This window comes from Nerophis lumbriciformis, linkage group LG07 (assembly GCF_033978685.3).
Source record: "Nerophis lumbriciformis linkage group LG07, RoL_Nlum_v2.1, whole genome shotgun sequence".
NCBI lineage: Eukaryota > Metazoa > Chordata > Actinopteri > Syngnathiformes > Syngnathidae > Nerophis > Nerophis lumbriciformis.
This window is the reverse complement of record NC_084554.2, coordinates 29,357,676-29,382,526: the sequence shown is the minus strand read 5'-3', so window position 1 is coordinate 29,382,526 and position 24,851 is coordinate 29,357,676. Positions and strand designations below refer to the sequence as shown.

Genomic DNA, 24,851 nt, shown 5'->3' with positions numbered 1-24,851 from the left:
TATACACACACACACACACACACACACACACACACACATCAGCACATTATCAGCAGCTGACAAAGTGGTGTATATATCAGAAATATATAAGACATACAGTATATATACACTGTATGTCTTATATATTTCTGGTCACTTTGTCAGCTGATTTAAGATAATATGCTAACTGGTACTTGGTTTAAGAGTACCGGTACACATATCACTAAAAGGAGGAAGCAGTACTTATTTGTGGTTTGACTGCATTGTGTGCAATTACCGTTTTTGACACACTCTCACGCTGGGCATTAACTCATAAAACACTCGTCGTTGCCTGCTTGGCTTATACATACGCAATCTGGGATAATTATTGACATCAATATTTCGGCAGAAACTTGTCACCTGATTACGGTTGTATCCAAGCAGCAGAGGAAGCAAGCAAACCGGAGACCTCTTGTGCATTGACATTTCAAGGAGTGAAAGGTAAATTTTTAACACGTTTTGATATGTTTGTCTCTATGATTCTGGAGAATCATAAAAGCAAATGAAGTAAATATTGCTGAAAAAAATTCAAATTTTAGACGATGAGTGTGCTGATGTCTTTTTCTCCCTTCGGTCAAAGTGCTGAGTTGCTTCTTATGATTTAATCATTGTTTATAAAAACTAGGTAACTTGCGTAATGTCATCAGGCGAAAGGTATTGTTTTGATCACTATTTGTTTATTTGTGGAAATCTGGCAAAATAGTTGAAGTCCTAATAGAACCCTTTTCCCGTCCTAGTTGTACATTCCTGCCCGCCTAATTTGAGTTAACTCCTGAGCATCCAAACAGCAGCAACCATTTAGGCACATCTTACAGATAGACGATTGATGATGTACGTTGTGTAAATGGTAAATAAAAACAGTATACAATTATTTGCAAATCCTTTTCAACCTATCCATCCATCCATTTTCTACCGCTTATCCCCTTCAACCTATATTCAATTGAATACATTGCAAAGACAAGATACATAATGTTCGGACTGGTAAACTTGGTTATTTTTGGCAAATATTAGCTCATTTGGAATTCACTGCCTGCAACATGTTTAAAAAAATCTGGCACAAGTGGCAAAAAAGTCTGAAAAAGTTGAGGAATGCTCATCAAACACTTTTTTGGAACATCCCACAGGTGGGTGCCATGAAAAATGATAAAAGCAGCTTCCATGAAATGCTAAGTCATTCACAAACAAGGATGAGGCGAGGGTCACCACTTTGTGAACAAATGCGTGAGCAAATTGTCGAACAGTTTAAGAACAATATTTCTCAACGAGCTATTGCAAGAAATTTAGGGATTTCACCATCTAAGGTCTGTAACATCATCAAAATGTTCAGAGGATCTGGAGCAGGGGTCCCCAAACTACGGCCCGCGGGCCGGATCCGTCCCCGCAGCATCCAAAATACGGCGCACGGGAAGTCCCAAGTTAAAAAAAAAAGGTTTTTTTTTCTTTTTTTTTTTTTTAAATCTTTCCTTTCTAATCCATTTTCTACCGCTTGTTACTCTCGGTGTCTCCTAGCCGCTCAGGCAAATCATATTGTCTAAAAATGAATTTTCCCATCAATAACGTGACAATGTTAAATGTGAAAACGGATTAAAAAGACAATGTATATATATATATATATATATATATATATATATATATATATATATATATATATATATATATATATATATATATATATATGTATGTATATATATATATATATATATATATATATATATATGTACATATATATATATATATATATATATATATATACACACAGCCCGGCCCCCGGCCCAATTTTTTTAACCCAATGCCGCCCACGAGTCAAAAAGTTTGGGGACCCCTGATCTGGAGAAACCACTGGTTACGTGCAGTGATTGAATGCCCGTGACCTTCGATCCCTCAGGCGGTACTGCATCAAAAAGCGACATCAGTGTGTAAAGGATATCACCACATGGGCTCAGGAACACTTCAGAAAACGACTGTCAGTAACTACAGTTTGTCGCTACATCTGTAAGTGCAAGTTAAAAATCTACTATGCAAAACGAAAGCCATTCATCAACAACACCCAGAAACGCCGCCGGCTTTGCTAAGCCCGATCTCATCTAAAATGGACTGATGCAAAGTGGAAAAAGTGTTCTGTGGTCTGACGAGTACACATTTCAAATTGTTTTTGGAAACTGTGGACGTCGTGTCCTCCGGACCGAAGAGGAAAAGAACCATCCGGACTGTTATAAGCGCAAAGTTCAAAAGTCAGCATCTATGTTGGTATGGGGGTGTATTAGTGCCCAAGGCATGGGTAACTTACACATCTGTGAAGGTACCATTAATGCTGAAAGGCACATACAGGTTTTGGAGCAACTATGTTGCCATCCAAGCAACGTCTTTTACATGGACACCCCTGCTTATTTCAGCAAGACAATGCCAAGCCACATTCTGCACGTGTTACAACAGCGTGGCTTTGTAGTAAAAGAGTGCGGGTACTAGACTTGCCTGCCTGTAGTCCAGACCTGTCTCCCATTGAAAATGTGTGGCGCATTATGAAGCGTAAAATACGACAACGGAGGCCCCAGACTGTTGAACAACTTTAGCTGTACATCAAGCAAGAATAGGAAATAGTTCCACCTGAAAAGCTTAAAAAATTGGTCTCCTCAGTTCCCAAACGTTTACTGAGTGTTGTTAAAAGGAAAGGCCATGTAACACAGTGGTTGTTTCTCAGTTCGAACATTAATTATCTTGTCTTTGCAGTGTATTCAATTGAATATAAGTTGAAAAGGATTTGCAAATCATTGTATTCTGTTTTTATTTACGATTTACACAACATGCTACTTTAACTGGTTTTGGGTTTTGTCCACCCAAGATGATCTTACGCATCTTTTACGGTAATTATGGTCCCTTTAAACCATACTTGCCAACCTTGAGACCTCCGATTTCGGGAGGTGAGGGGCGGGGGGCGTGGTCAGGGGTGGGGCGGGGGGCGTGGTTGGGGCGTGGTTAAGATATATATATATATAAGAAATACTTGACTTTCAGTTAATTCTAGCTATATATATATATTTTATATATATATAAATAAATAAAAGAAATACTTGAATTTCAGTGATCATTTATTTACACATATACACACACATAACACTCTCTACTCATTGTTGAGTTAAGGGTTGAATTGTCCATCCTTGTTCTATTCTCTGTCACTATTTCAGAACACACACATTATACAAATATACATTATAAAATCAATAAGAAAACAGGAGCTCTAATTTGGGAGTCTGAATTAGGATCAGAAGTTCCTATATAAACATTGCGCACTCACGTCGCCATTTTGTATTGATTACTGCAGCTGTGCACTGGATTAATTCACAAATACAAACTACAACTCACAAACACTTTAGAGTTAGGCTCCACCATCAGAATGTGTACTTAAACTTATAAAGATCACATGGATATTATTCAGTGAGTTGATTCACCAAAACTAACCTGTTATACAGGCGGAAAAAGCACACAGGACGTTTCAATTGTTCACAGACTGGTCGCTCTCATCAGAATGACAAGACACTTCCGGTCTGCAGGTGATAGCATTCAATTGGGAAGAAACGCCCTACTGCCCCCTACTGACCAATGTGAATACTGATAAATGTGTAATGACAGCTCCAAAAACGAATTCAAACCACAAAATAAAATAAATAAATCAACACAAAAATGTGACACATTATGGGTGGGTCACATATGCATGTACAGTAGATGGCAGTATTGTCCTGTTTAAGAGTGTCACAACATTGCTGTTTGCGGCAGACGAACTGCTTTACGTAGACGAAAACTTGACTGCTGTTGTGTGTTGTTGTTGCCGCGCTGGGAGGACGTTAATGAAACTGCCTTACAATAAACCCACATAAGAAACCATAGAACTCGCCCTCGATCATTAGCTGTTTATATTGTGAGAAAGCGGACGTGTGAACAGGCTGTCAACACGTCACTCAGGTCTGCATGGAGCTGGAGGGGGCGTGGCCTCCAGCTCCGCCTGAATTTCGTGAGATTTTCGGGAGAAAATTTGTCCCGGGAGGTTTTCGGGAGAGGCGCTGAATTTCGGGAGTCTCCCGGAAAATCCGGGAGGGTTGGCAAGTATGCTTTAAACTCTGGTGTGGTCGCTCCACAATGGTGTGCGCTCACTCCACAATGTCATGGGCATGCATGTTCTACCTGCTTCAGTTCTTGTCAATTCTCTGCATTTCTCCATAATAGTTATTTTCTTATTAGTTTTAAACTCCAGTTGCACTTGACATATATAAACACTTTATGTATAACTTATAGAATTATAACTACTGTATATAGGTTAATTACCAAACTTTAACAATGATTTGGAGTGCTCGACTGCCCAGCCAGCTTTACAACCGCAGAGGATTTCATTGGAGTAGTGAAATCAACATTTTTAAGCGCATGTAGAGGTAAAAAAAACAAAAACTATTGGATACTGACCACTGATGTTATATGTTGTTGAGGTAATTAAAAAAATATACATTAGAAGGTTGCCTACAGCCACAGCTGTTAATACCAATGTTTTTTGAGGCAGAGTTAATTAGACCCTGCTGGTTATTTGCTTTTGTTGACCAGGAGACTTGGAGTTGAATTGCATACAGGCTAATTGGAGTATGTACTGCAGGAGTACTCAAACCTTTTTGCCCCAAAGGGCAAAAGTGAAAATTATGAAAGGTGGGAATCTTTGTGCGCCTCATGATTCGATTCTCGATTTAACACGATTCTCGTAATATAATATTTGGTATATAAATTATAATCAATGATAATAAAAAGTCTACAAATGCTCCTCTTGGCTGCTGACGTACGACCTGTACACGCAGTGTTGGCTTAAAAATTTATTTTTACAATTGTATTTACAAAAATCACAAACTATTAATCAGTTTAATAAAAGAAAATACAGGAACCCCAACTCCAACCCAATCCTAGCTTTACAATATTTAGAATATAAATTTACAAAGCATTTATTTGAGAAGACATACAAATACAATACTAAAAAAAGGTACACCAAAAAATCATAAAAGTAACAGTATGAATGATATTAATAATACATAATAGTTGTTTAATGTTTTTAATAAAAACAATTCTTAAATGATTCTTAAATTTTTTTTGCAAAAACACATACTATATCTGTATGTGTCACACCGTGGTGAGGGATGTCTTGTCTGGGTTCATGTTTTAGTTTGAAAAGTAACTCTCCTCTCGTTTCAGGCCACTTGCCCTTCCTCTTGTCATCAGTCTGACATCATCCCTGATCGTTTCCACCTGTTCCCCATTACCCCATGTGTGTTATAAGCCCACGCCTCCCTTTGTTCTGTGCCAGAATGTCTCGTTGTCTCGTGCATCTCCAGTTTCATGCCCAAGCCTTGTCTCGTCTTGTTATCCAGATCCTGAATTTCCAAGTTGGTATTTTAAGTTTTCCTTTTCTCCTCTTAAGCAGAGTACATTTTGGTTTGTAAAGGTTTCAAGTCGAAGTTTTGAGTTCAGTTTACTTTTACAGTCTCTTCTTTTCCTCATTTTTGAGTGACCTTTTGTTAATTATTTATCTAGATCAGAAACAGTGTAAAAGCTTCATAGCCCATTGTTTTTCTCTCCTTTTGGAGCATCTTTTGTTGTTTAAATTTCATAGTTATATTCCTCACTAGTGTAGTTAGAGATTGATATTTTTGTTTCCTCCTTTCGGAGTGATGTTCGGTTTGTTCACTTTTTTTTAAACCTTTTCACCCAGTTGTTAAAGTGTATAGCCATTGTGTATTGCCCTGACTCAGGAGGTGAAAAGGAAACATTTCAAAATATAAGCCTGCCGGATTGTTCTCCACTCTGCATCCGAGTCCTATTTTTGACCAAGTCCTGACAATATGTATGGTATATATACAGTATATAATTAAAACAGTTTATTATCACCTTCACATTTTCTCCGTTCTTCTTAGGTAACTCTGCTTCATTCAAGATTGTTTTGGTCTCTCTGAATTAAGTCTGCACGTCAGTAAAAAGTTACTATCATGGTTGATAGCATTTTGATGTACTAATAACCGCAATAATAAAAACTAAATGTATAAATACATGTTTTGAATAGAAAAAACTTTATCAGTCGAGAATATGAGATGTTTAGGGTCCCCTTTAAACATACTTGCCAACCTTGAGACCTCCAATTTCGGGAGGTGGGGGGTGGGTGCAGGGGGCGTGGTTGGGGGCGTGGTTAAGAAGGGAGGAGTATATTTACAGCTAGAATTCACCAAGTCAAGTATTTCATATATATATATATACCGGTATATATATATATATATATATACATATATATATATCCCCGCGACCCCGAAGGGAATAAGCGGTAGTAAATGGATGGATATATATATATATATATATATATATATATATATATATATATATATATATAAATAAAAGAAATACTTGAATTTCAGTGTTCATTTATTTACACATATACACACACATAACACTCATCTACTCTTTGTTGAGTTAAGGGTTGAATTGTCCATCCTTGTTCTATTCTCTGTCACTATCTTTCTAACCATGCTGAACACCCTCTCTGATTATGCATTGATGTGTGGCACGCACAAAAGTGCTTTCATCAAATGCACTAGATGGCAGTATTGTCCTGTTTAAGTGTGTCACAACATTGCTGTTTACGGCAGACGGACTGCTTTACTGTAGACGTTCTTTATATTGTGGGAAAGCGGACTCAGGTCCGCATGGAGCTGGAGGGGGCGTGGCCTCCAGCTCCGCCTGAATTTCGGGAGATTTTCGGGAGAAAATTTGTCCCGGGAGGTTTTCGGGAGAGGCGCTGAATTTCGGGAGTTTCCCGGAAAATCCGGGAGGGTTGGCAAGTATGCCTTTAAATCATCGAAAGAACGTTTATTCCTGGTTCTGATCTCCGCTTTACACGCGATATATACAAACCCTGTTTCCATATGAGTTGGAAAATTGTGTTAGATGTAAATATAAACGGAATACAATGATTTGCAAATCCTTTTCAAACCACATTCAGTTGAATATGCTACAAAGACAACATATTTGATGTTCAAACTGATAAACATTTTTTTTTCGCAAATAATCATTAACTTAGAATGTAATGGCTGCAACACGTGCCAAAGTACTTGGGAAAGGGCATGTTCACCACTGTGTTACATGGCCTTTCCTTTTAACAACACTCAGTTAACGTTTGGGAACTGAGGAGACACATTTTTTTAAGCTTCTCAGGTGGAATTCTTTCCCATTCTTGCTTGATGTACAGCTTAAGTTGTTCAACAGTCCGGGGTCTCCGTTGTGGTATTTCAGGCTTCATAATGCGCCACACATTTTCAATGGGAGACAGGTCTAGACTACAGGCAGGCCAGTCTAGTACCCGCACTCTTTTGCTATGAAGCCACGTTGATGTAACACGTGGCTTGGCATTGTCTTGCTGAAATAAGCAGGGGCGTCCATGGTAACATTGCTCCAAAACCTGTATGTACCTTTCAGCATTAACGGCGCCTTCACAGATGTGTAAGTTACCCATGTCTTGGGCACTAATACACCCCCATACCATCACACATGCTGGCTTTTCAACTTTGCGCCTACAACAATCCGGATGGTTCTTTTCCTCTTTGGTCCGGAGGACACGACGTCCACAGTTTCCAAAAACAATTTGAAATGTGGACTCGTCAGACCACAGAACACTTTTCCACTTTGTATCAGTCCATCTTAGATGAGTTCGGGCCCAGTGAATCTGACGGCGTTTCTGGGTGTTGTTGATAAATGGCTTTCGCCTTGCATAGGAGAGTTTTAACTTGCACTTACAGATGTAGTGACCGACTGTAGTTACTGACAGTGGGTTTCTGAAGTGTTCCTGAGCCCATGTGGTGATATCCTTTACACACTCATGTCGTTCGTTGATGCAGTACAGCCTGAGAGATCGAAGGTCACGGGCTTAGCTGCTTACGTGCAGTGATTTCTCCAGATTCTCTGAACCCTTTGATGATATTACGGACCGTAGATGGTGAAATCCCTCAATTCCTTGCAATAGCTGGTTGAGAAAGGTTTTTCTTAAACTGTTCAACAATTTGCTCACGCATTTGTTGACAAAGTGGTGGCCCTCGCCCCATCCTTGTTTGTGAATAACTGAGCATTTCAGGGAATCTACTTTTATACCCAATCATGGCACCCACCTGTTCCCGATTTGCTTGTTCACCTGTGGGATGTTCCAAATAAGTGTTTGATGAGCATTCCTCAACTTTATCAGTATTTATTGCCACCTTTCCCAACTTCTTTGTCACCTGTTGCTGGCATCAAATTCTAAAGTTAATGATTATTTGCAAAAAAAAAAAAAAAAGTTTATCAGTTTGAACATCAAATATGTTGTCTTTGTAGCATATTCAACTGAATATGGGTTGAAAATGATTTGCAAATCATTGTATTCCGTTTATATTTACATCTAACACAATTTCCCAACTCATATTGAAACGGGGTTTGTATAACTTTGCTCCAATTTTGCTCAGGAAAATGACAAAAATAATGAGTAACTTTAATTTGATTACTGGTTTGGAAATATTGTGTTAGATTACTGGTTACTAAAATACTTGGTCATTTAGTTTTAAATAATAAGTATCATAATCATAACACAAAAGGTCATTGATTGTAAATACTGCCATTCAATCAAATCTATCAATCCTTGTTCCTTCCCTATTCCTTTTCAGATGGCCTCAAACTCAACCTTCACCCCTACATCTCTAATCCTGACCTCCAAAATCCCCCGAAATAAGAGCACGGTAGTGCCAAGGCCCAGTCAAGAACACAACATGGTGCTGATCGTCATCTACACGCTGGTTCTGCTCATTGGCGCCACCAGCCTGAGTCTGACAATACTCATCATGAAGTTGAGGACGGCGTCCACCACGTCCATCGCGGTACTCAATCTTGTCTTCGCCCACTTCCTGTTCCTCCTCACCGTGCCGTTCCGGATCTACTATTACGCGACTCAGCAATGGAGCCTCGGCTTAGGCTGGTGCAAAGTGGTCAGCAGCATGATCCACATCCACATGTACATGTCTTTCAGCCTCTACGTGATCATCCTGGTCACGCGCCTGCTGGCGTTCTACGGCAAGCGTGGGCCGATGGCGTCCCCGCCGAGGATTTACGCGCTGGCTGCCAGCGTCGTGGTGTGGATTCTGATGTTTGTCTGCGTCACTTGCATCATCTGTTTCCTTTACGGTAAAAATACCGACTCTGACAGCCAGCCTCAGTGCTTCAGATTTGGCAAAAAGATAGACTCCACTGCCGTGGTGATCAACTACATCATCAGTACTTTGTTCATAACGGTCACCATCGTGCTGTGCGGCCTCCAAGTCAATGTCCTGTGGCTTTTATACAGGAAGCACCAACAGCTTTGCACTTCCCAGCAGGACTTTGACGCTCAGCTGAAGAGCCTGTGCTTCGTCATCATCATGGTGGTGTGCTTCATCCCCTACCATGTATTTCGATTCTATTACTTGGAGAACATTAGTAGGCTGCAGGATCTTAATGAGCTGTTTCTGAGTTTGACCACCTTTAACTGCTTGGACATGCTCACCCTGTTGGGAAGGAGGACATGCTCCTTGTGCTTGCCGGGAAGGGCAATTTAAACCATTTACTCAGTTGGTCCAAATACCACCACTCTTTCTTGACACCTTATCCCCACATTCGGATTATAAATCCTAACTTTTAGGATATAATCATGCTTCAACATCGCATGTCATGTAAATGCTACCTCTTTGCTATGTCTGGATTGAAAATAAGAATATGCTGTTAATTGACATACCCTGGACAAATTCAGTTTTAATAAATATATAAATATATGTATAAACATATGTACAGCAATTTACCGTAACTGCACAGTTGTGATTTTACAGTTAATTATCATGAAGTTCCAACTAAATGCTGTAACTCTGCAATAGTAGTTTTATTGTTATTGTTATATACATCCAGTGTTTCAGTTCAGTTCAAGTTTATTTCGAACATGCATACAATACAATGTAATGCATCACATATTTCCAGTTGTTTCATTACAGCACGTCCGGAAAGGAGTTGGAAGAAGATGAGTTTATTTAATCCTACCCCCTTTTCATACCATAGCAATTTTATGCAATTTCTTTATTTTCTGTAACATAACAGTGAACAAATAAATAATAACAAATAATATACCGTAGTAAGTGAACAAATATTAAATACATAAATTATGTTTGTCTCAATAAAAATAAATAAAAAAAGGGTTCAAAATGTTCATCATAATTCTTTTCGGTGTACTTTGTGAACACTTGTAGTTTGAACAGTCTCTTAAACTGAATCATATTGGTGCTTTGTTTGATTTCTTTGCTTAATCCATTCTATAATTGAATTCCACATACAGATATGCTAAAGGTTTTAGGTGTTGTACGAGCATACAAATGTTTTAAATTAGATTTTCCTCTAAGGTTATATTTCTCCTCTTTTGTTGAGAAGAATTGTTCTCCATTCTTGGGTAGCAGGTTATAGTTCGCTTTGTACATCATTTTAGCTGTTTGCAAATGCACCAAATCGTTGAATTTCAATATTTGTGATTCAATAAATAAAGGGTTTGTATGTTCTCTATATCCAACATTATGTATTATTATAATTTAACTTTTTTGTAACACCGTTAGTGAATGAAGTGCACATTTATAGTTGTTTCCCCATATTTCTACACAATAACTCAGATATGGTAACACATATCTAACATTGACAGTATTTTAATGTGAAATATAAGTTAGTTGCTGTGAAATATAAGGGTAGTGTAATTTTTTTCACAGCCATTAGTTGTACTATAACAGTAAACTTTTAGTAGTCTTACTGTGAAAAAAACACAGTAACCTTTTTACTGTTAATGTTAAGTGACTTTCTGCATTCACACGCTGGTGATGAACTTGGCTACAAGATGCTGAGAAATGTGTAGAAAGAAACAATCGCTGCTGTGGTTTTTCTTTTACTATCTGACTGCAATAAGCTATGTTATGACACCTGTTGTTGTTAGCCATTTATTTTTTTACCATCTGTCTTATTCAGGTTCTTTTCACGTGTATACAAACATGTTGCAGCAACTGATTGACTTCTAAAGTTTCAAATATTTCACTCGTTAGGCCTTCTTTGCATGGATGTTCTAGCTACTCTAAATCAGGGGTGTCAAACGTACGTCCCGAGGGCCAGATCAGGCCCGCGAACAGGTTTTATCCGGCCCGCGGGATAAAACTAAGTATAAAAATTAACCTGAATTTTTTGAATGAAAGAAACTGCTGTTCTAAATGTGTCCACTGGATGTCGCAATAGCAAATCTTTGTATCTTTGTAGATGATGCTACATATGTACAAAATAAACCACATGATGTTAATACATCAATCAAGGAAAATGAGCAAACTACATAAATAACATACTGTAATTGGATTTTGATATCATTTTTTTTATCTTGATAGATTGAAAATGAACACCAATGAGTTGACTGATGAACATTATCACATCATTTATTCAGAAAATATAAATAATGACAAATAAATATATTAACCACAACATGTAATTGTAAATCAAAAACCCAACATTATGATTTGTACAATTTCAGAATGTGCTTGTTCTATTTTTAAACAAAGTAAACAATCTGAAGTTGTCTTTATTTTTAAGTTATCGTGCCGTGATTTTACCAGTCCGGCCCACTTTGGAGTAGATTTTTCTCCATGTGGCCCCCGATCTAAAATGAGTTTGACACCCCTGCTCTAAATCTTCATTTAATCAACTCTTGTGTGAGGAGCTCTTGCAGCAGAATGAGGAATAAATTGTTACTTTGTCACCATTACTTTGTGAAACATTACCTCGCGGCATCTTGGCTTCGCTCTTGACTCACACACAAACACCCGCACCTGGCGAGCCTTCTCCTTTTGGATTTTTATGGCGCCTGGGTTACTGTTTAACATCCCCACCCATCTTTCAGTTTGTTTAGTAAATCGATCTAATGGCAGCACTATGGTGGCGCCATTCAAAATGTGTCCCGTCATGAATTATAGGCTCCTCGCCTCTCCAAATGTTACTTTTTAATGTTGTTGCACGTATTTACCTTTTGAATCCATCGCTTGCAGCCTCGACCAGCTGGACTCGCTCACTGCTCGGTACACACCTGGATCAATGCACATCTCTGACAGGAAGAGAAAAGCAGGCAAGTCACACTTGATAATATCGCTGATACGCATGAGCATATATGCCAAATCTGACCTAAAGCAGCAGGTTTGTACAATATGAGCATGTGATTTTTACTTTAAATGGTAGCACAAGTGATGCATTTAAACTAGTAAAGCGAGATCTTCTCTTGGATTATGTCACAGTTTTTTTGTGTGCGGTCACCACTTTCTCCTTCTCTTGCAAAGGCAGAAGCACTTTGTTACACATGATGGATCGTAGAGGTTACGTGATAAGCCACGTTAATGTACCTTAATTGATAGAGAACAAAAAAACTTGAAAAAAAGGTGGATTTGTAGACGATTCCTTATTACTCAGGTGTCAAACTCAAGGCCCGGGGGACATATCTGGACAGCCACATCATCTTATGTGGCCCATGAATGCCTGGAATTATTTTGCGACTTTTATTACTAAATGTATTAAACTTTTGAAAGAAAAAATACATGTAGTACATGCAATTTAATATAATTTAAACATGATCTAATATTGCAACAAATATTATATTATACTGTACATTCCAAATATTTGTTTTTGTTAAAATGAAAATAAACATTGACTTGACTCATGATTTTAAAGGAAGTTATCCATCAAATTGTACACTGTAAAATGATTTATACGGTAAAAAACTGGTGGCTCAATTGCTAGGATTCAACTTAAAAAAAAACTGTGGTATCGTTTGCATTTACATAAATATACACGGTAAAAACAACGACTGTAGATTTCACAGTAAAAACAGTGGTAGTATTTTTCCATTTCCGTTTAAAGCAGGTGTCCCCAAACTTTTTGACTCGGGGGCTGCATTGGGTTAAAAAAATAAATAAATAAATGAAAAAATAAAAATAATACAAATTATATATATATATATATATATATATATATATATATATATATATATATATATATATATATATATATATATATCAGAGTGCGATGATGTCACGTTATCGATGGGAAAATGCTTTTTTAGACAATATGATTTGCCTGAGCGGCTAGGAGACACAGAGTGTAACAAACGGTAGAAAATGGATTAGAAAGAACAGGATTAAAAAATAAATAAATAAATAAAAAAAAAAAAAAATATTTTAAAAAATATAAAAAAATAAATATATATATATATATATATATATATATATATATTTTTTTTTTTTAACTTGGGACTTCCCGCGGGCCGGATTTTTTTCTGGCTGATGGGCTGTAGTTTGGGGACCCCTGGTTTAAAGTATAAATATTCTAAAAAACATTGTGACATTTTGGCAACTGAACTGTCAGTTTTTTTACTGTAAAATCTACAGATATTTTTTTTACAGTGTACGTAAAAATTATATATAATAAAAACAACTGTGTAATGAGGCAATGTATGTTTACATCTATATATTATTCATTATTAAAATCGGCCCTCTGAGGGCAGCCATAACTGCAATGTGGCCCTCAATGAAAACGAGTTTGACACCCCTGCTTTATTAGATTTACTCAAAAAAGTAATAAGCGTGTGCCTTGTGGGCTCCAATATAATGTAATGGTTGGTGTTTCTAATATTTTGTACTGCTGATCAATAAGACTAGACAGCATATTAAATACCCACTGTAACCACAATAATTCAGTCAAAAACTTGAAACAAGGTGTTTCAAAGGTAGTTTTTTTGTACACAGATCATCAAATTGTGCCGTGTACCACAATTCTCAAACTGTAGTACTCGGGATCCATCGAGGGCAGGGTTGTCAAAAATGCGACTCGCAGCACATTTTTATTGGCACACGACATATTTCAAATGCAAAATAAACACATCCTAGATTTAAAAAATATATTACAAAAAAAATAAAACATTTAATTTTACAATTAATTAAAAAAATGTAACTAGTCAAAATATCCCCTAAAAATGGGAGCTGAAAAACAAAATGTCTGTCTTACTGTATAATGTATAGGGTCTTAAATGATTTCCATGTGCCCTGTCATGATAAACATGACTTGCAAGATATGATAAGTTTTGAAATGTGCTATATTATCACCTCAAAAATATTTTAATCGGCGGTATATAATTCATATTAATAAAGAATAATAAGAAAACAATTTAATAATTCAAGGGGGTTAGATCAGACAAGTTCACTTTAGAGCACAGTTTGTACACAAAGCAATTCAAAGTGCTCTACTAATGTAAGAAGGTGCATGAAGTCATAAATAAAATGAATGAAATAAAAAACAAAAACAAAATCATCATAAAAATCATCATGAATTAATGTAATGCGCTCTTTTACCTAAAATGTGGATGTTTTGTTCTGGTAGCTCAGCATATATTGACCTACATTGTATTGGTTTGGGTATCTTTCATGGATAAAAGTGAGCCCCACACCTTTACATTTTTCTGTAAGCGGCTTTCGCAGGGAAAAAAGTGTAGATTTTGTTAGTAATCCGTTCCAAATGTCAGATAAAGACCGGATCGTAAACAAAAGTAATTTTCCCCATAAGAAATAATATAAATCAAACTAATTCATTCCAGACAACCAAAATATTCACAAAAAAACATTTATAAGGAATATTTAGTTTTAGAAGCAAAAAACAATGCAAAAATATATGAATAAATAAACATTTACCACCACTTTTACCATAATTAAAGATTCTTGTCGGCAAAGACAGCGATGACATGCTACAATTCTTTTCATGAACAAAAAGTGTTGCTCACCTTCTTTTTTTTTTTAAACTTTCCTTGGCACCATGGCGGTGCCAAAAATTATGAATATTCCATATTCCATTGTTGATGCACCTTTGGCAGAAATTACAGCCTCAAGTCTTTTTTAATTTGATGCCGCAAGTGTGGCACACCTATCTTTGGCCAGTTTCGCCCATTCCTCTTTGCAGCACCTCTCAAGCTCCATCAGTTTGAATGGGAAGCGTTTGTATCCAGGATGTCTCTGTTCATTGCTGCATTCATCTTTCCATCTATTCTGACTAGTCTCCCAGTTCCTGCCACTGAAAAAGATCCCTACAGCATGTTGCTGCCACCACCATGCTTAGACTTAGACTTAGACAAACTGTATTGATCCACAAGGGAAATTGTTCCACACAGTAGCTCAGTTTCAAAGGATGGAAAGGGTAAGGATGGAAAGGATAATGCAGGTATTAAGTAGACTAAAAATGTACCATAGTAGCAATATAAACTATAACATAATATTTACATATTACATATACAGTATATAATATATATTGATATATTATTTTATTATAATTTTATATAATATATACAATATATAACAAATCCCAATTACCATGTACAAAATTACAGTATGCTTCACTGTAGTGATGAGCGGTGCCTGGTTTCCTCCAAACATGACGCCTGACATTCACGCCAAAGAGTTCAAGCTTTGCCTCATCAGACCAGAGAATTTAGTTTTTCATGGTCTGAGAGTCTTTTTGCAAACTTTTTTCTAAGAAATGGCTTCCGTCTGGCTACTCTATCACACAGACCCGATTGGTGGATTGCTACTGGACGGTTCTCCTCTCTCCACAGAGGAATGCTGTAGCCCTGATAGAGTGACCATCTGGTTCTTGGTCACCTCCCTGACTAGACTAAGATGAATGCAGCAATGTATAGAGACATCCTGGTAGAGCGGCCATGCCAGCAACCAGAGGGTCCCTGGTTCGATCCGCTGCTTCCGCCATCCTAGTCACGTCCGTTGTGTCCTTGAGCAAGATGCTTCACCCTTGCTCCTGATGGGTCGTGGTTAGGACCTTGCATGGCAGCTTCCACCATCAGTGTGTGAATGTGTGTGTGAATGTGTGTGTGAATGGGTGAACGTGGAAATAGCGTCAAAGCGCTTTGAGTACCTTGAAGGTACATTTCCCATTCGCATCCAACCTGATGGAGCTTGAGAAGTGGTGCAAATAGGAATGGGCGAAACTGGCCAAAGATAGGTGTACCAAGCTTGTGGCATTGTTTTCAGAAAGACTTGAAGCTGTAATTGCTGCCAGAGGTGCATCAACAAATTATTGAGCAAAGGCAGTGAATACTTACATATGTACATCTGATGTTTCATTCATTTTATTTATTTTAAATAACTTTGCAAAATAATAAAAAGAAAAACATTTTCATTTTGTCATAATGAGGTTTGTAGATTTTTGTGAACAAAAATAAATTTTTTTTGCATTTTGAAATAAGGCTGTAACATAAGATTTGGAAAAAGTGAAGCATTGTGAATACTTTTCGGATGCACTGTGTGTTAGCTGGTGGGTTCTTGTTATATTTTTTGGTTGGAAAAATGTAACTGTGAGCAACTTGAAAACAGCCCTTTAAGGACAAAGACTACTTCCTGACTACGGCAACACATCTAGGACAAACTGAAATTAATGCATACTTTTTTTTAAAAAAAAGTACTTTTTACTTGCAAATGAGACACACAGGATATAACAACCAGCCAGCACAACTATCATCAGCTCAGTGTCAAATGTTAAATATTTGCATAATTAAACACATTTTTTACCACATGAACACACACAAAAGTACCAAAAATTGGTACCGCTAAGTATCCGTATCGATTCACATGTGAAAAGATACCCATCCCCCATGCCAGGGGTTGGGAACCTTTTTGGATGAGAGAGCCATGAAAGCCAAATATTTTAAAATGTACTTCCGTGAGAGCCATATAATATTTTTTAACACTGAATAGGCTCCAGGGCCCCCCGCGACCCCGAAGGGAATAAGCGGTAGAAAATGGATGGATGGATGGATGGATGGATGAATACAACTAAATGCGTGCATTTTTAAGTAAGATCAACATTTTTAGAGTATAATAAGTATCTTATTATTTTTAATAACGTTGTTATTCTGAAGCTAACCAATAATAAATAGAATAATTCTTACCAATAATGCGACTTCTTGAACAGGTGCGGTAAAAAAACGGATGGATGGATTAAAATACATGAGGATGTTTTATATTTTGAACGTTATTTTTAACACTGTGATTACCAGCGGAATTATTCATTACTTATCGTGTTAAGCAATGTCAGCTAAGATTTATCTGAGAGCCAGATGCAGTAATCGAAAGAGCCACAGCTCGAGAGACATAGGTTCCCTACCCCTACCCCATACAAAGCGTTTTATATTTGTACTTGTTGTGAAAAGTCTTGTATGTTTTTAGGGCTGTCAAAAATAACAATTTAACTAAATTATCACATCATTCATATATAAACGCAGAATAATCATGCAATTTATTTTGACCAAACATGCTCCTTTACATTTAGGTCGCGGGTCAGTGATCAGGTCAATGCCTAAAAAGTGCAAAGATGAGTGAGGAGACTGAGACAGCTGTGCTTACTGGTACATTTCACTTCAAAATACACACCGACTGGACTTTGAATAAAACCGTAACCAAGTTATGAGCAAATAAATTATGTCCTTTCAAGTAAAACACTTTCAAAATGTTCCTGTGTGACATTGTCAATAAAATTGCATTTGCGTTCAAATATTGAGGTCATTTTTATCTTAATTTAAAATATGCAAACGCATAAGAATCTGTGATTAATCATGATTAATTCAAATTCAAAAGTGTAATAATCTGATTTTAAAAATTAATCACCACTAATATTTTCATATGTTACAATTATCATTTTCCATTCTAAGTTCTGTTTCAGTCTCGTTTTCTGTGAGTTAGGGTGATAATATGACAAGATAACTGCTAAATAGAAAACATTTGCATCTGGATATGACGTATCACCAGTGGCGTGCCGTCAGGGCCAGCAAGGCATTCTCTGATGGCCTAACATAAATCATGATCATAAATTAGTAAAACTTCATTTAAATCTACTTTCCGTAAAATATTCATCTAATTCTCTTCATGCCTTATTAGGCTCCAATGTTGCTTGTTTTTACGTTAGAGCTTTTATCCAATCAGAATTCAGCTAGCTTGTTGCCAGAGCTGTATGAATTCTGCCGGTTGATAGACAGTTGCGATAGCCAATCAGATTACATCTAGGTAGCCTTAGTTAAATATGACTGTGATTGGATTTTTACTTGTCACTCCCAAGTAAGTATCCAATCACAAGTTTTAATTTGCGAAAAGCAGAAAGTGGCACAGAGGCCATACCCGGCCAGCAGAGAAATCATCGGTACTCACTTTTTTAACTCACAAAGGAGAGCGAAACATGAGTTCAAATATTTTATATTTGTATTTTTTCACGTTTAATGTTTTTTGCCATTTTTAATTTGACAGTACCACGTAAGATATGTTTTAATTGCTGATGCGTGTTTATTGATTTTTAAATGTGCCGAAATATAGCCTGTTTTGTACACTGTTGAGTTGATTCAATAACCAGTAGTGCGCAAGTATGTTTCTGTACAGTATTTCCCCAGCAATGGTCATGTGGTGACATAAATGATGGTATTTTGAGGGGTATTTATTGAAGTCGGACATCACTGAAGGCCTAGGTGGGAAACGCACGGCCCGCCACTAAATTTCACACTACCTATCTGTAGTTGAGCATATTTTAGTCTTGTATTCAAATTGTACTGTTTTAAATAAATTAATAGTGTATGTAAAACTGAGCAGTGGACTGACTAAAGAAATATGGAATTACTATAAAAGCTGAGTAATACTACTAATGCTGTAGTTAGGTCCCTCATGCACAATAACACTATAAACTGAGTACACCCCTCAGATATTTATGACAGTAGTTCTTCTGGTATAATACTGTACATAACATAAACATTGAATACTGTAGAGTGGTCAGTGTACAGAAGTATAGATTTACTAACCACTGAAAATGACTCAACACAGCCATTATTGTCAATGAGTGTACCCTCCCTTAAATGATACTGTGCATACTATGATATTACCCACTTAAATCAAAATAGTGTTGACAGTATTATGACCAGTTCTCACACACATCCAGCTGCTTGACCACCAGTTATATGGCTGCCAAAGAGCTTGGTTTCTAAGCAGGAACAATGTTTCAAATAAATGCCCTATGGCTTTTAGCTTCATGTTAAAAGTAGCAGGTGGCTTTTTCTAGAATTGTTGCATGTGCGTGTCGAAACATAATCAGTTTACATGCTAACATGGCAGCTTGTATGCATAACGCTCCGGTTTTTGTTAGGCGTGAACATTAGGATTCCATTTTTCAATCTTCAAACCCGATGAGTCAGGAAATCTGGTTAAAATGTAATCTATCTATCAAGTCCCTCCCTCTCTTGACCTTTTTATGTCAAACTTAGCTCTATTATTGTAAGCATGCAGGATGCATTCCGGCATAAATCGTGCTTCTACATTCTGCCTTTATAAAGATAGGTATTCAACATTGACTTATTATTGTGCTTATAGTTTGCTCTAGTGTATATTGAGTAAATAAGTGCACTGCATCACACTAAGAGCTGTGTATCATTCAAGGGCACGGTATGATGCAGTGCACTCATACACTAATGTCAACTGCAAACACAAAAATACACAATTACTACCAATGCTGACAGTATTAGGGGTAGGGCTTTGTAATCTTTCCGAGAAATTGTTTTTTAAGCAGGAACAAGCTACTTCACTGGATAGTTTACATTCGGGCAAGTAAGTGACTACATACTGTAGTTACGTTTGCACATACACTATATTGCCAAAAGTATTTGGCCACCCATCCAAATGATAAGAATCAGGTGTCCTAATCACTTGGCCCGGCCACAGGTGTATAAAATCAAGCACTTAGGCATGGAGACTGTTTCTACAAACATTTGTGAAAGAATGGGCCGCTCTCAGGAGCTCAGGGATTTCCAGCGTGGAACTGTCATAGGATGCCACCTGTGCAACAAATCCAGTCGTGAAATATCCTCGCTCCTAAATATTCCAAAGTCAACTGTCGGCTTTATTATAAGAAAATGGAAGAGTTTGGGAACAACAGCAACTCAGCCACAAAGTGGTAGGCCACGTACACCGACAGAGAGAGGTCAGCAACTGCACAGTCAGTTGCTACAGAGCTCCAAACTTCATGTAACCTTCCAATTAGCCCACGTACAGTACGCAGAGAGCTTCATGGTATGGGTTTCCATGGCCGATCAGCTGCCTCTAAGCCATACATCACCAGGTCCAATGCAAAGCGTCGGATGCAGTGGTGTAAAGCATGTCGCCACTGGACTCTAGAGCAGTGGAAACGCGTTCTCTGGAGTGATGAATCACGCTTTTCCATCTGGCAATCTGATGGACGAGTCTGGGTTTGGAGGCTGACAGCAGAACTGTAGATTTTGGACTGCAATGTGCCGAGTGTGAAATTTGGTGGTGGAGGAATTATGATGTGGGGTTGTTTTTCAGGAGTTGGGCTTGGCCTCTTAGTTCCAGTGAAAGGAACTTTGAATGCTCCAGGATATCAAAACATTTTGGACAATGTGAGTCAAGGCAGGTGGCCAAATACTTTTGGCAATATAGTGTACGTCCCACCTAGCGTTGTACCGACGCCAATATTTTGGTACCAAAATTTATATCGTTATGTATTTCAATATTTTTTGATACTTTTCAAAATAAAGGGGACCACAAAAAATGTCATTATTGGCTTCATTTTAACAGAACATTTATGATAAAACTAATGATTAAACATTTATTTGTTATTGCACCCAAAGAACAATATTAGAATTCAAATTAAAAGGGCATTAAACACATGGGCTTTTCTTATTGCACTCAAATAACAGTTTACAATTATTTTACATATTAGATAAAGCATGCCATAATCTAGAATTAGGTTAGAATAGAAAGCTTTATTGACATTGTAATGCATGTAATAAATGCTTCATGATTTATGGTTGCCAATTTGGACCTTAGCTTTAAGAAAACTACAATCATTAATTAACACTGAAAACAAGGCTAAAATACAAAGATAAAACAAGTAGCATGTAAAACACACATTGTTAAAGAGAAAACCCAAATGGAAAAAGTGGGTATTTGTTACAAAATTCAGTCAATTCACTTACATTACGTGGGCGGTTATGACTGCTCTAATCATTTTCAACAAGCCAACCAGCTGTATGCGTGTCTTGTATCGACTGTATATATGCATCGGGGAAGCTGTTAAATATATTACCTGTCACGCTTTAAACTCCTTGTGCAGGTCTGAAGGTTTGTTATTTAGATGTTTACCTAAATTTGAAGCAACGGTGGTGATGCCGTATTGACACATTTGGCGAGGCATGTTTCAAAGCGGCGCTCACAGCGTGACACTTCCGTGTTTAAAGCGTCATTTGTATTGGCAGTTCTAAAGCCCAAATACCTTCATATTGACTTTAACACACCCTTTTTATTAATGTATGTGGGGTGGTATAGCTCGGTTGGTAGAGCGGCCGTGCCAGCAACTTGAGGGTTGCAGGTTCGATCCCCGCTTCCGCCATCCTAGTCAATGCCGTTGTGTCCTTGGGCAAGACACTTTACCCACCTGCTCCCAGTGCCACCCACACTGGTTTAAATGTAACTTAGATATTGGGTTTCACAGTGTAAAGCGCTTTGAGTCACTTGAGAAAAAGCGCTATATAAATATAATTCACTTCACTTCACACTACACGAACGCGCCGCACGGCAGCACATGTGAATGAAAAATAAATACGGGTGTTTCCCAAAGGCAGTAGAACTTTTTAATTCATTAGTACCATACTACTTTATTAGTAGCGGTGTTCTGTACAACCCACCATTACACAACAAACCCGACAGCAATGGAGTTAAAGGCTGAGATCGATCGATTTTTGTTAGGGATGTCCGATAATATCGGCCTGCCGATATTATCGGCCGATAAATGCGTTAAAATGTAAAATCGGAAATTATCGGTATCGTTTTTTTTATTATCGGTATCGTTTTTTTTAATTTTTTTTAATTTTTTTTTAATTAAATCAACATAAAAAACACAAGATACACTTACAATTAGTGCACCAACCCAAAAAATCTCCCTCCCCCATTTACACTCATTCACACAGAAGGGTTGTTTCTTTCTGTTATTAATATTCTGGTTCCTACATTATATATCAATATATATCAATACAGTCTGCAACGGATACAGTCCGTAAGCACACATGATTGTGCTGGTCCACTAATAGTACTAACCTTTAACAGTTAATTTTACTAATTTTCATTAATTACTAGTTTCTATGTAACTGTTTTTATATTGTTTTACTTTCTTTTTTATTCAAGAAAATGTTTTTATTTATCTTATTTTATTAATTTAAAAAAAAAGTACCTTATCTTCACCATACCTGGTTGTCCAAATTAGGCATAATAATGTGTTAATTCCACGACTGCATATATCGATTGATATCGGTATCGGTATCGGTAATTAAAGAGTTGGACAATATCGGAATATCGGATATCGGCAAAAAGCCATTATCGAACATTCCTAATTTTTGTTTTTACATTTATCATGCTTCGGTTGATAAATGGAGAACTACAAGGAGAAGAATGTGAATGTGAATTTTTTGAAGGTTTGTAACGTTAATGTTTTCACATCTAACGTTAGCTAGCATGGCTATCTGGCTAACATTACAAACTAACGTTCCAAACTAACATGTCATATATTATATAACTTATGCAGAAATCTGGTATTTTTCTCTGGCCCTACCTGAGCAAGTCAACATCTGAATGCCTCACTCTGAAGGGCTAGATTTATGTCCATGACTCCTCGTTATGCCCACTACCCCTACATGCAAAGAGTCATTGGGACACCACTACCTTCATGGGAACGCGCAAAATGTAGGGATAGGGCTAAAAAGTAGGGTGAGGGGGTGTATTGGGATTGTAAGTATAAGTACAAACGTATATCATCCTGGCTCATGCTGGCTCGTTCTCAAATATCCCAAATAACTCCTTATCTTTTACAACTGTCCTCAAAACAATACCCCCAATTGATGACCTCGATGAGATGTAGCACTGGTGTAAAGCGGCTGCATATTTAAATTGCTTTATGGTGACAAATTTGAGTATCTTTATGACCCGTCGATACCATAAGGTGGTGATATTGGTGTCGATATCGATGTCTCGTCATAGACAATTCCCGATCTTAAAACCTCATAACAATTTGGAAGGAGCGCTGATCATTTAAAGTCAAGTGTTGACAGTTTGGTGGTTGATGGCGAGGAGCTATTTTTTCTGCCAGGCTGCGCCCAACCACGAATGGGTACAAATAGGTGTTGACCCATCTAGAACTCCAAGATGTCCACATCATCATTTGAACCAATTATTTTCAAGAACTGAATTTGCGAAGCTGAGTTACAGATGTTAAAAGTTTTGTGGCGAACCATCAGATCAAAGTTTGGCGCTACGCCAGGCTCACATCTTGTGGCGTAGACAACATTTCTTCGCAATTTATCATCGCCCGTCTGTCTAATATCTGTAATTTTGACCGCGATTCCTTTGGTCAAAGTCTTAGGAGGAGTTTGTTAAAGTACGACCTCTGTTTTTTTACCTGAAAATGGCCGACGGAAACCAAGATGGCCGACTTCCTGTTTGTTTTCAAGTATGGTTTCTTGAGATTTTACGTACATCTTGTCCTGATAGACGACATGAGAATTTTTGTGATGTTACGTGAAACTGGTGCCAGGGGGCAATTATTTTTCTAATTTTACAAGGGGGTCACTTTTAACATTTCGTGTCTGGGACTCAATTTTATTTTAGCTTGCATAAGTTGCCGATTTTTTGTGTATGTTAAGTGCCTCTAAAATGCGATCAAAGTGGGAGAATAATAATAAAGGAAGCAATTCCAATAGGGCCTTTGCAGCTTTTGCGAGGAACATTATTTAAGTGTTACTTGAATGCTCTACATTTGTTGGTCAAAACTTGGTAAGAGTTCAGTCCATGTGTATTTTCAATTCTGGCCGCATAGCCACCCGGTACCTTTCAGGTAACCATCTCCGGTTAGGGTAAAAAAGCATATGCGGTCTAAATAAACTGCGTGATTAATCTGTGTTTATACATGAATAATGCAATATTTTAGTTAATGTTAAAGTTAATTTATTACATTTGACAGCCCTAGTTTTTACATATTATGTTACTTCTTATCCCAACTATACTGTAAATAAAAAAAACAACAATGCAATGAAAATTCACTTAGTTGTTACCCTGGGTCTTCACCCCTCCCTACTAAAAATGTGGGTTTTTCCACAAGTCACATGGTGCACACAAAGTTGCATTTTTCAGATCCTCTTTGGAATACCCAAAAGTAAGTTTACTTTTTTGTAGGGATGTCCGATATTATCGGCCGATAAATGCTTTAAAATGTAATATCGGAAATTATCGATATCGGTTTCAAAATTATCGGTATCGGTTTCAAAAAGTAACATTTATGACCTTTTAAAACGCCGCTGTGTACACAGACGTAGAGAGGAGTACAGAGCGCCAATAAACCTTAAAGGCACTTCCTTTGCGTCCCGGCCCAGTCACATGATATCTACGGCTTTTCACTAGGTCAACAGCCATACAGGTCACACTGAGGGTGGCCGTATAAACAACTTTAACACTGTTACAAATATGCGCCACACTGTGAACCCGCACCAAACAAGAATGACAAACACATTTCGGGAGAACATCCGCACCGTAACACAATATAAACACAACAGAACAAATACCCAGAACCCCTTGCAGCACTAACTCTTCCGGGACGCTACAATATACACCCCACCGCTA

At 37.5% G+C, this 24,851-nt stretch overlaps 3 protein-coding genes across 3 annotated transcripts in view; 2 read left to right on the top strand and 1 right to left on the bottom strand.

Annotated features, from left to right (window-relative positions):
• LOC133605413 (uncharacterized) overlaps positions 1-24,851 on the bottom strand; it is a 646,046-nt gene that overhangs the window by 8,424 nt on the left and 612,771 nt on the right. Inside the window, exon 27 of the mRNA XM_072913499.1 lies at positions 12,116-12,193. Coding sequence (XP_072769600.1) covers positions 12,158-12,193 — 36 coding nt within the window. The 3' untranslated portion in view covers positions 12,116-12,157. The remainder of the gene's footprint in view (positions 1-12,115; positions 12,194-24,851) is intronic.
• gpr141 (G protein-coupled receptor 141) lies at positions 290-10,282 on the top strand. The gene is made up of 2 exons (XM_061965529.1): positions 290-459; positions 8,721-10,282. Exon 2 carries the CDS (start codon positions 8,721-8,723, stop codon positions 9,642-9,644), a length of 924 nt encoding a protein of 307 aa, XP_061821513.1. The 5' UTR covers positions 290-459; the 3' UTR covers positions 9,645-10,282.
• Positions 12,010-24,851, top strand: part of hnf4g (hepatocyte nuclear factor 4, gamma) — a 42,440-nt gene continuing 29,598 nt past the window's right edge. Inside the window, exon 1 of the mRNA XM_072913500.1 lies at positions 12,010-12,214. Within this exon, the coding sequence (XP_072769601.1) occupies positions 12,184-12,214 (31 nt within the window). The 5' untranslated portion in view covers positions 12,010-12,183. The remainder of the gene's footprint in view (positions 12,215-24,851) is intronic.

Coding starts and splice junctions, on each gene's coding strand:
- gpr141 (XM_061965529.1), top strand. CDS start 8,721: ATGGCCTCAAACTCAACCTTCACCCCTACATCTCTAATCCTGACCTCC.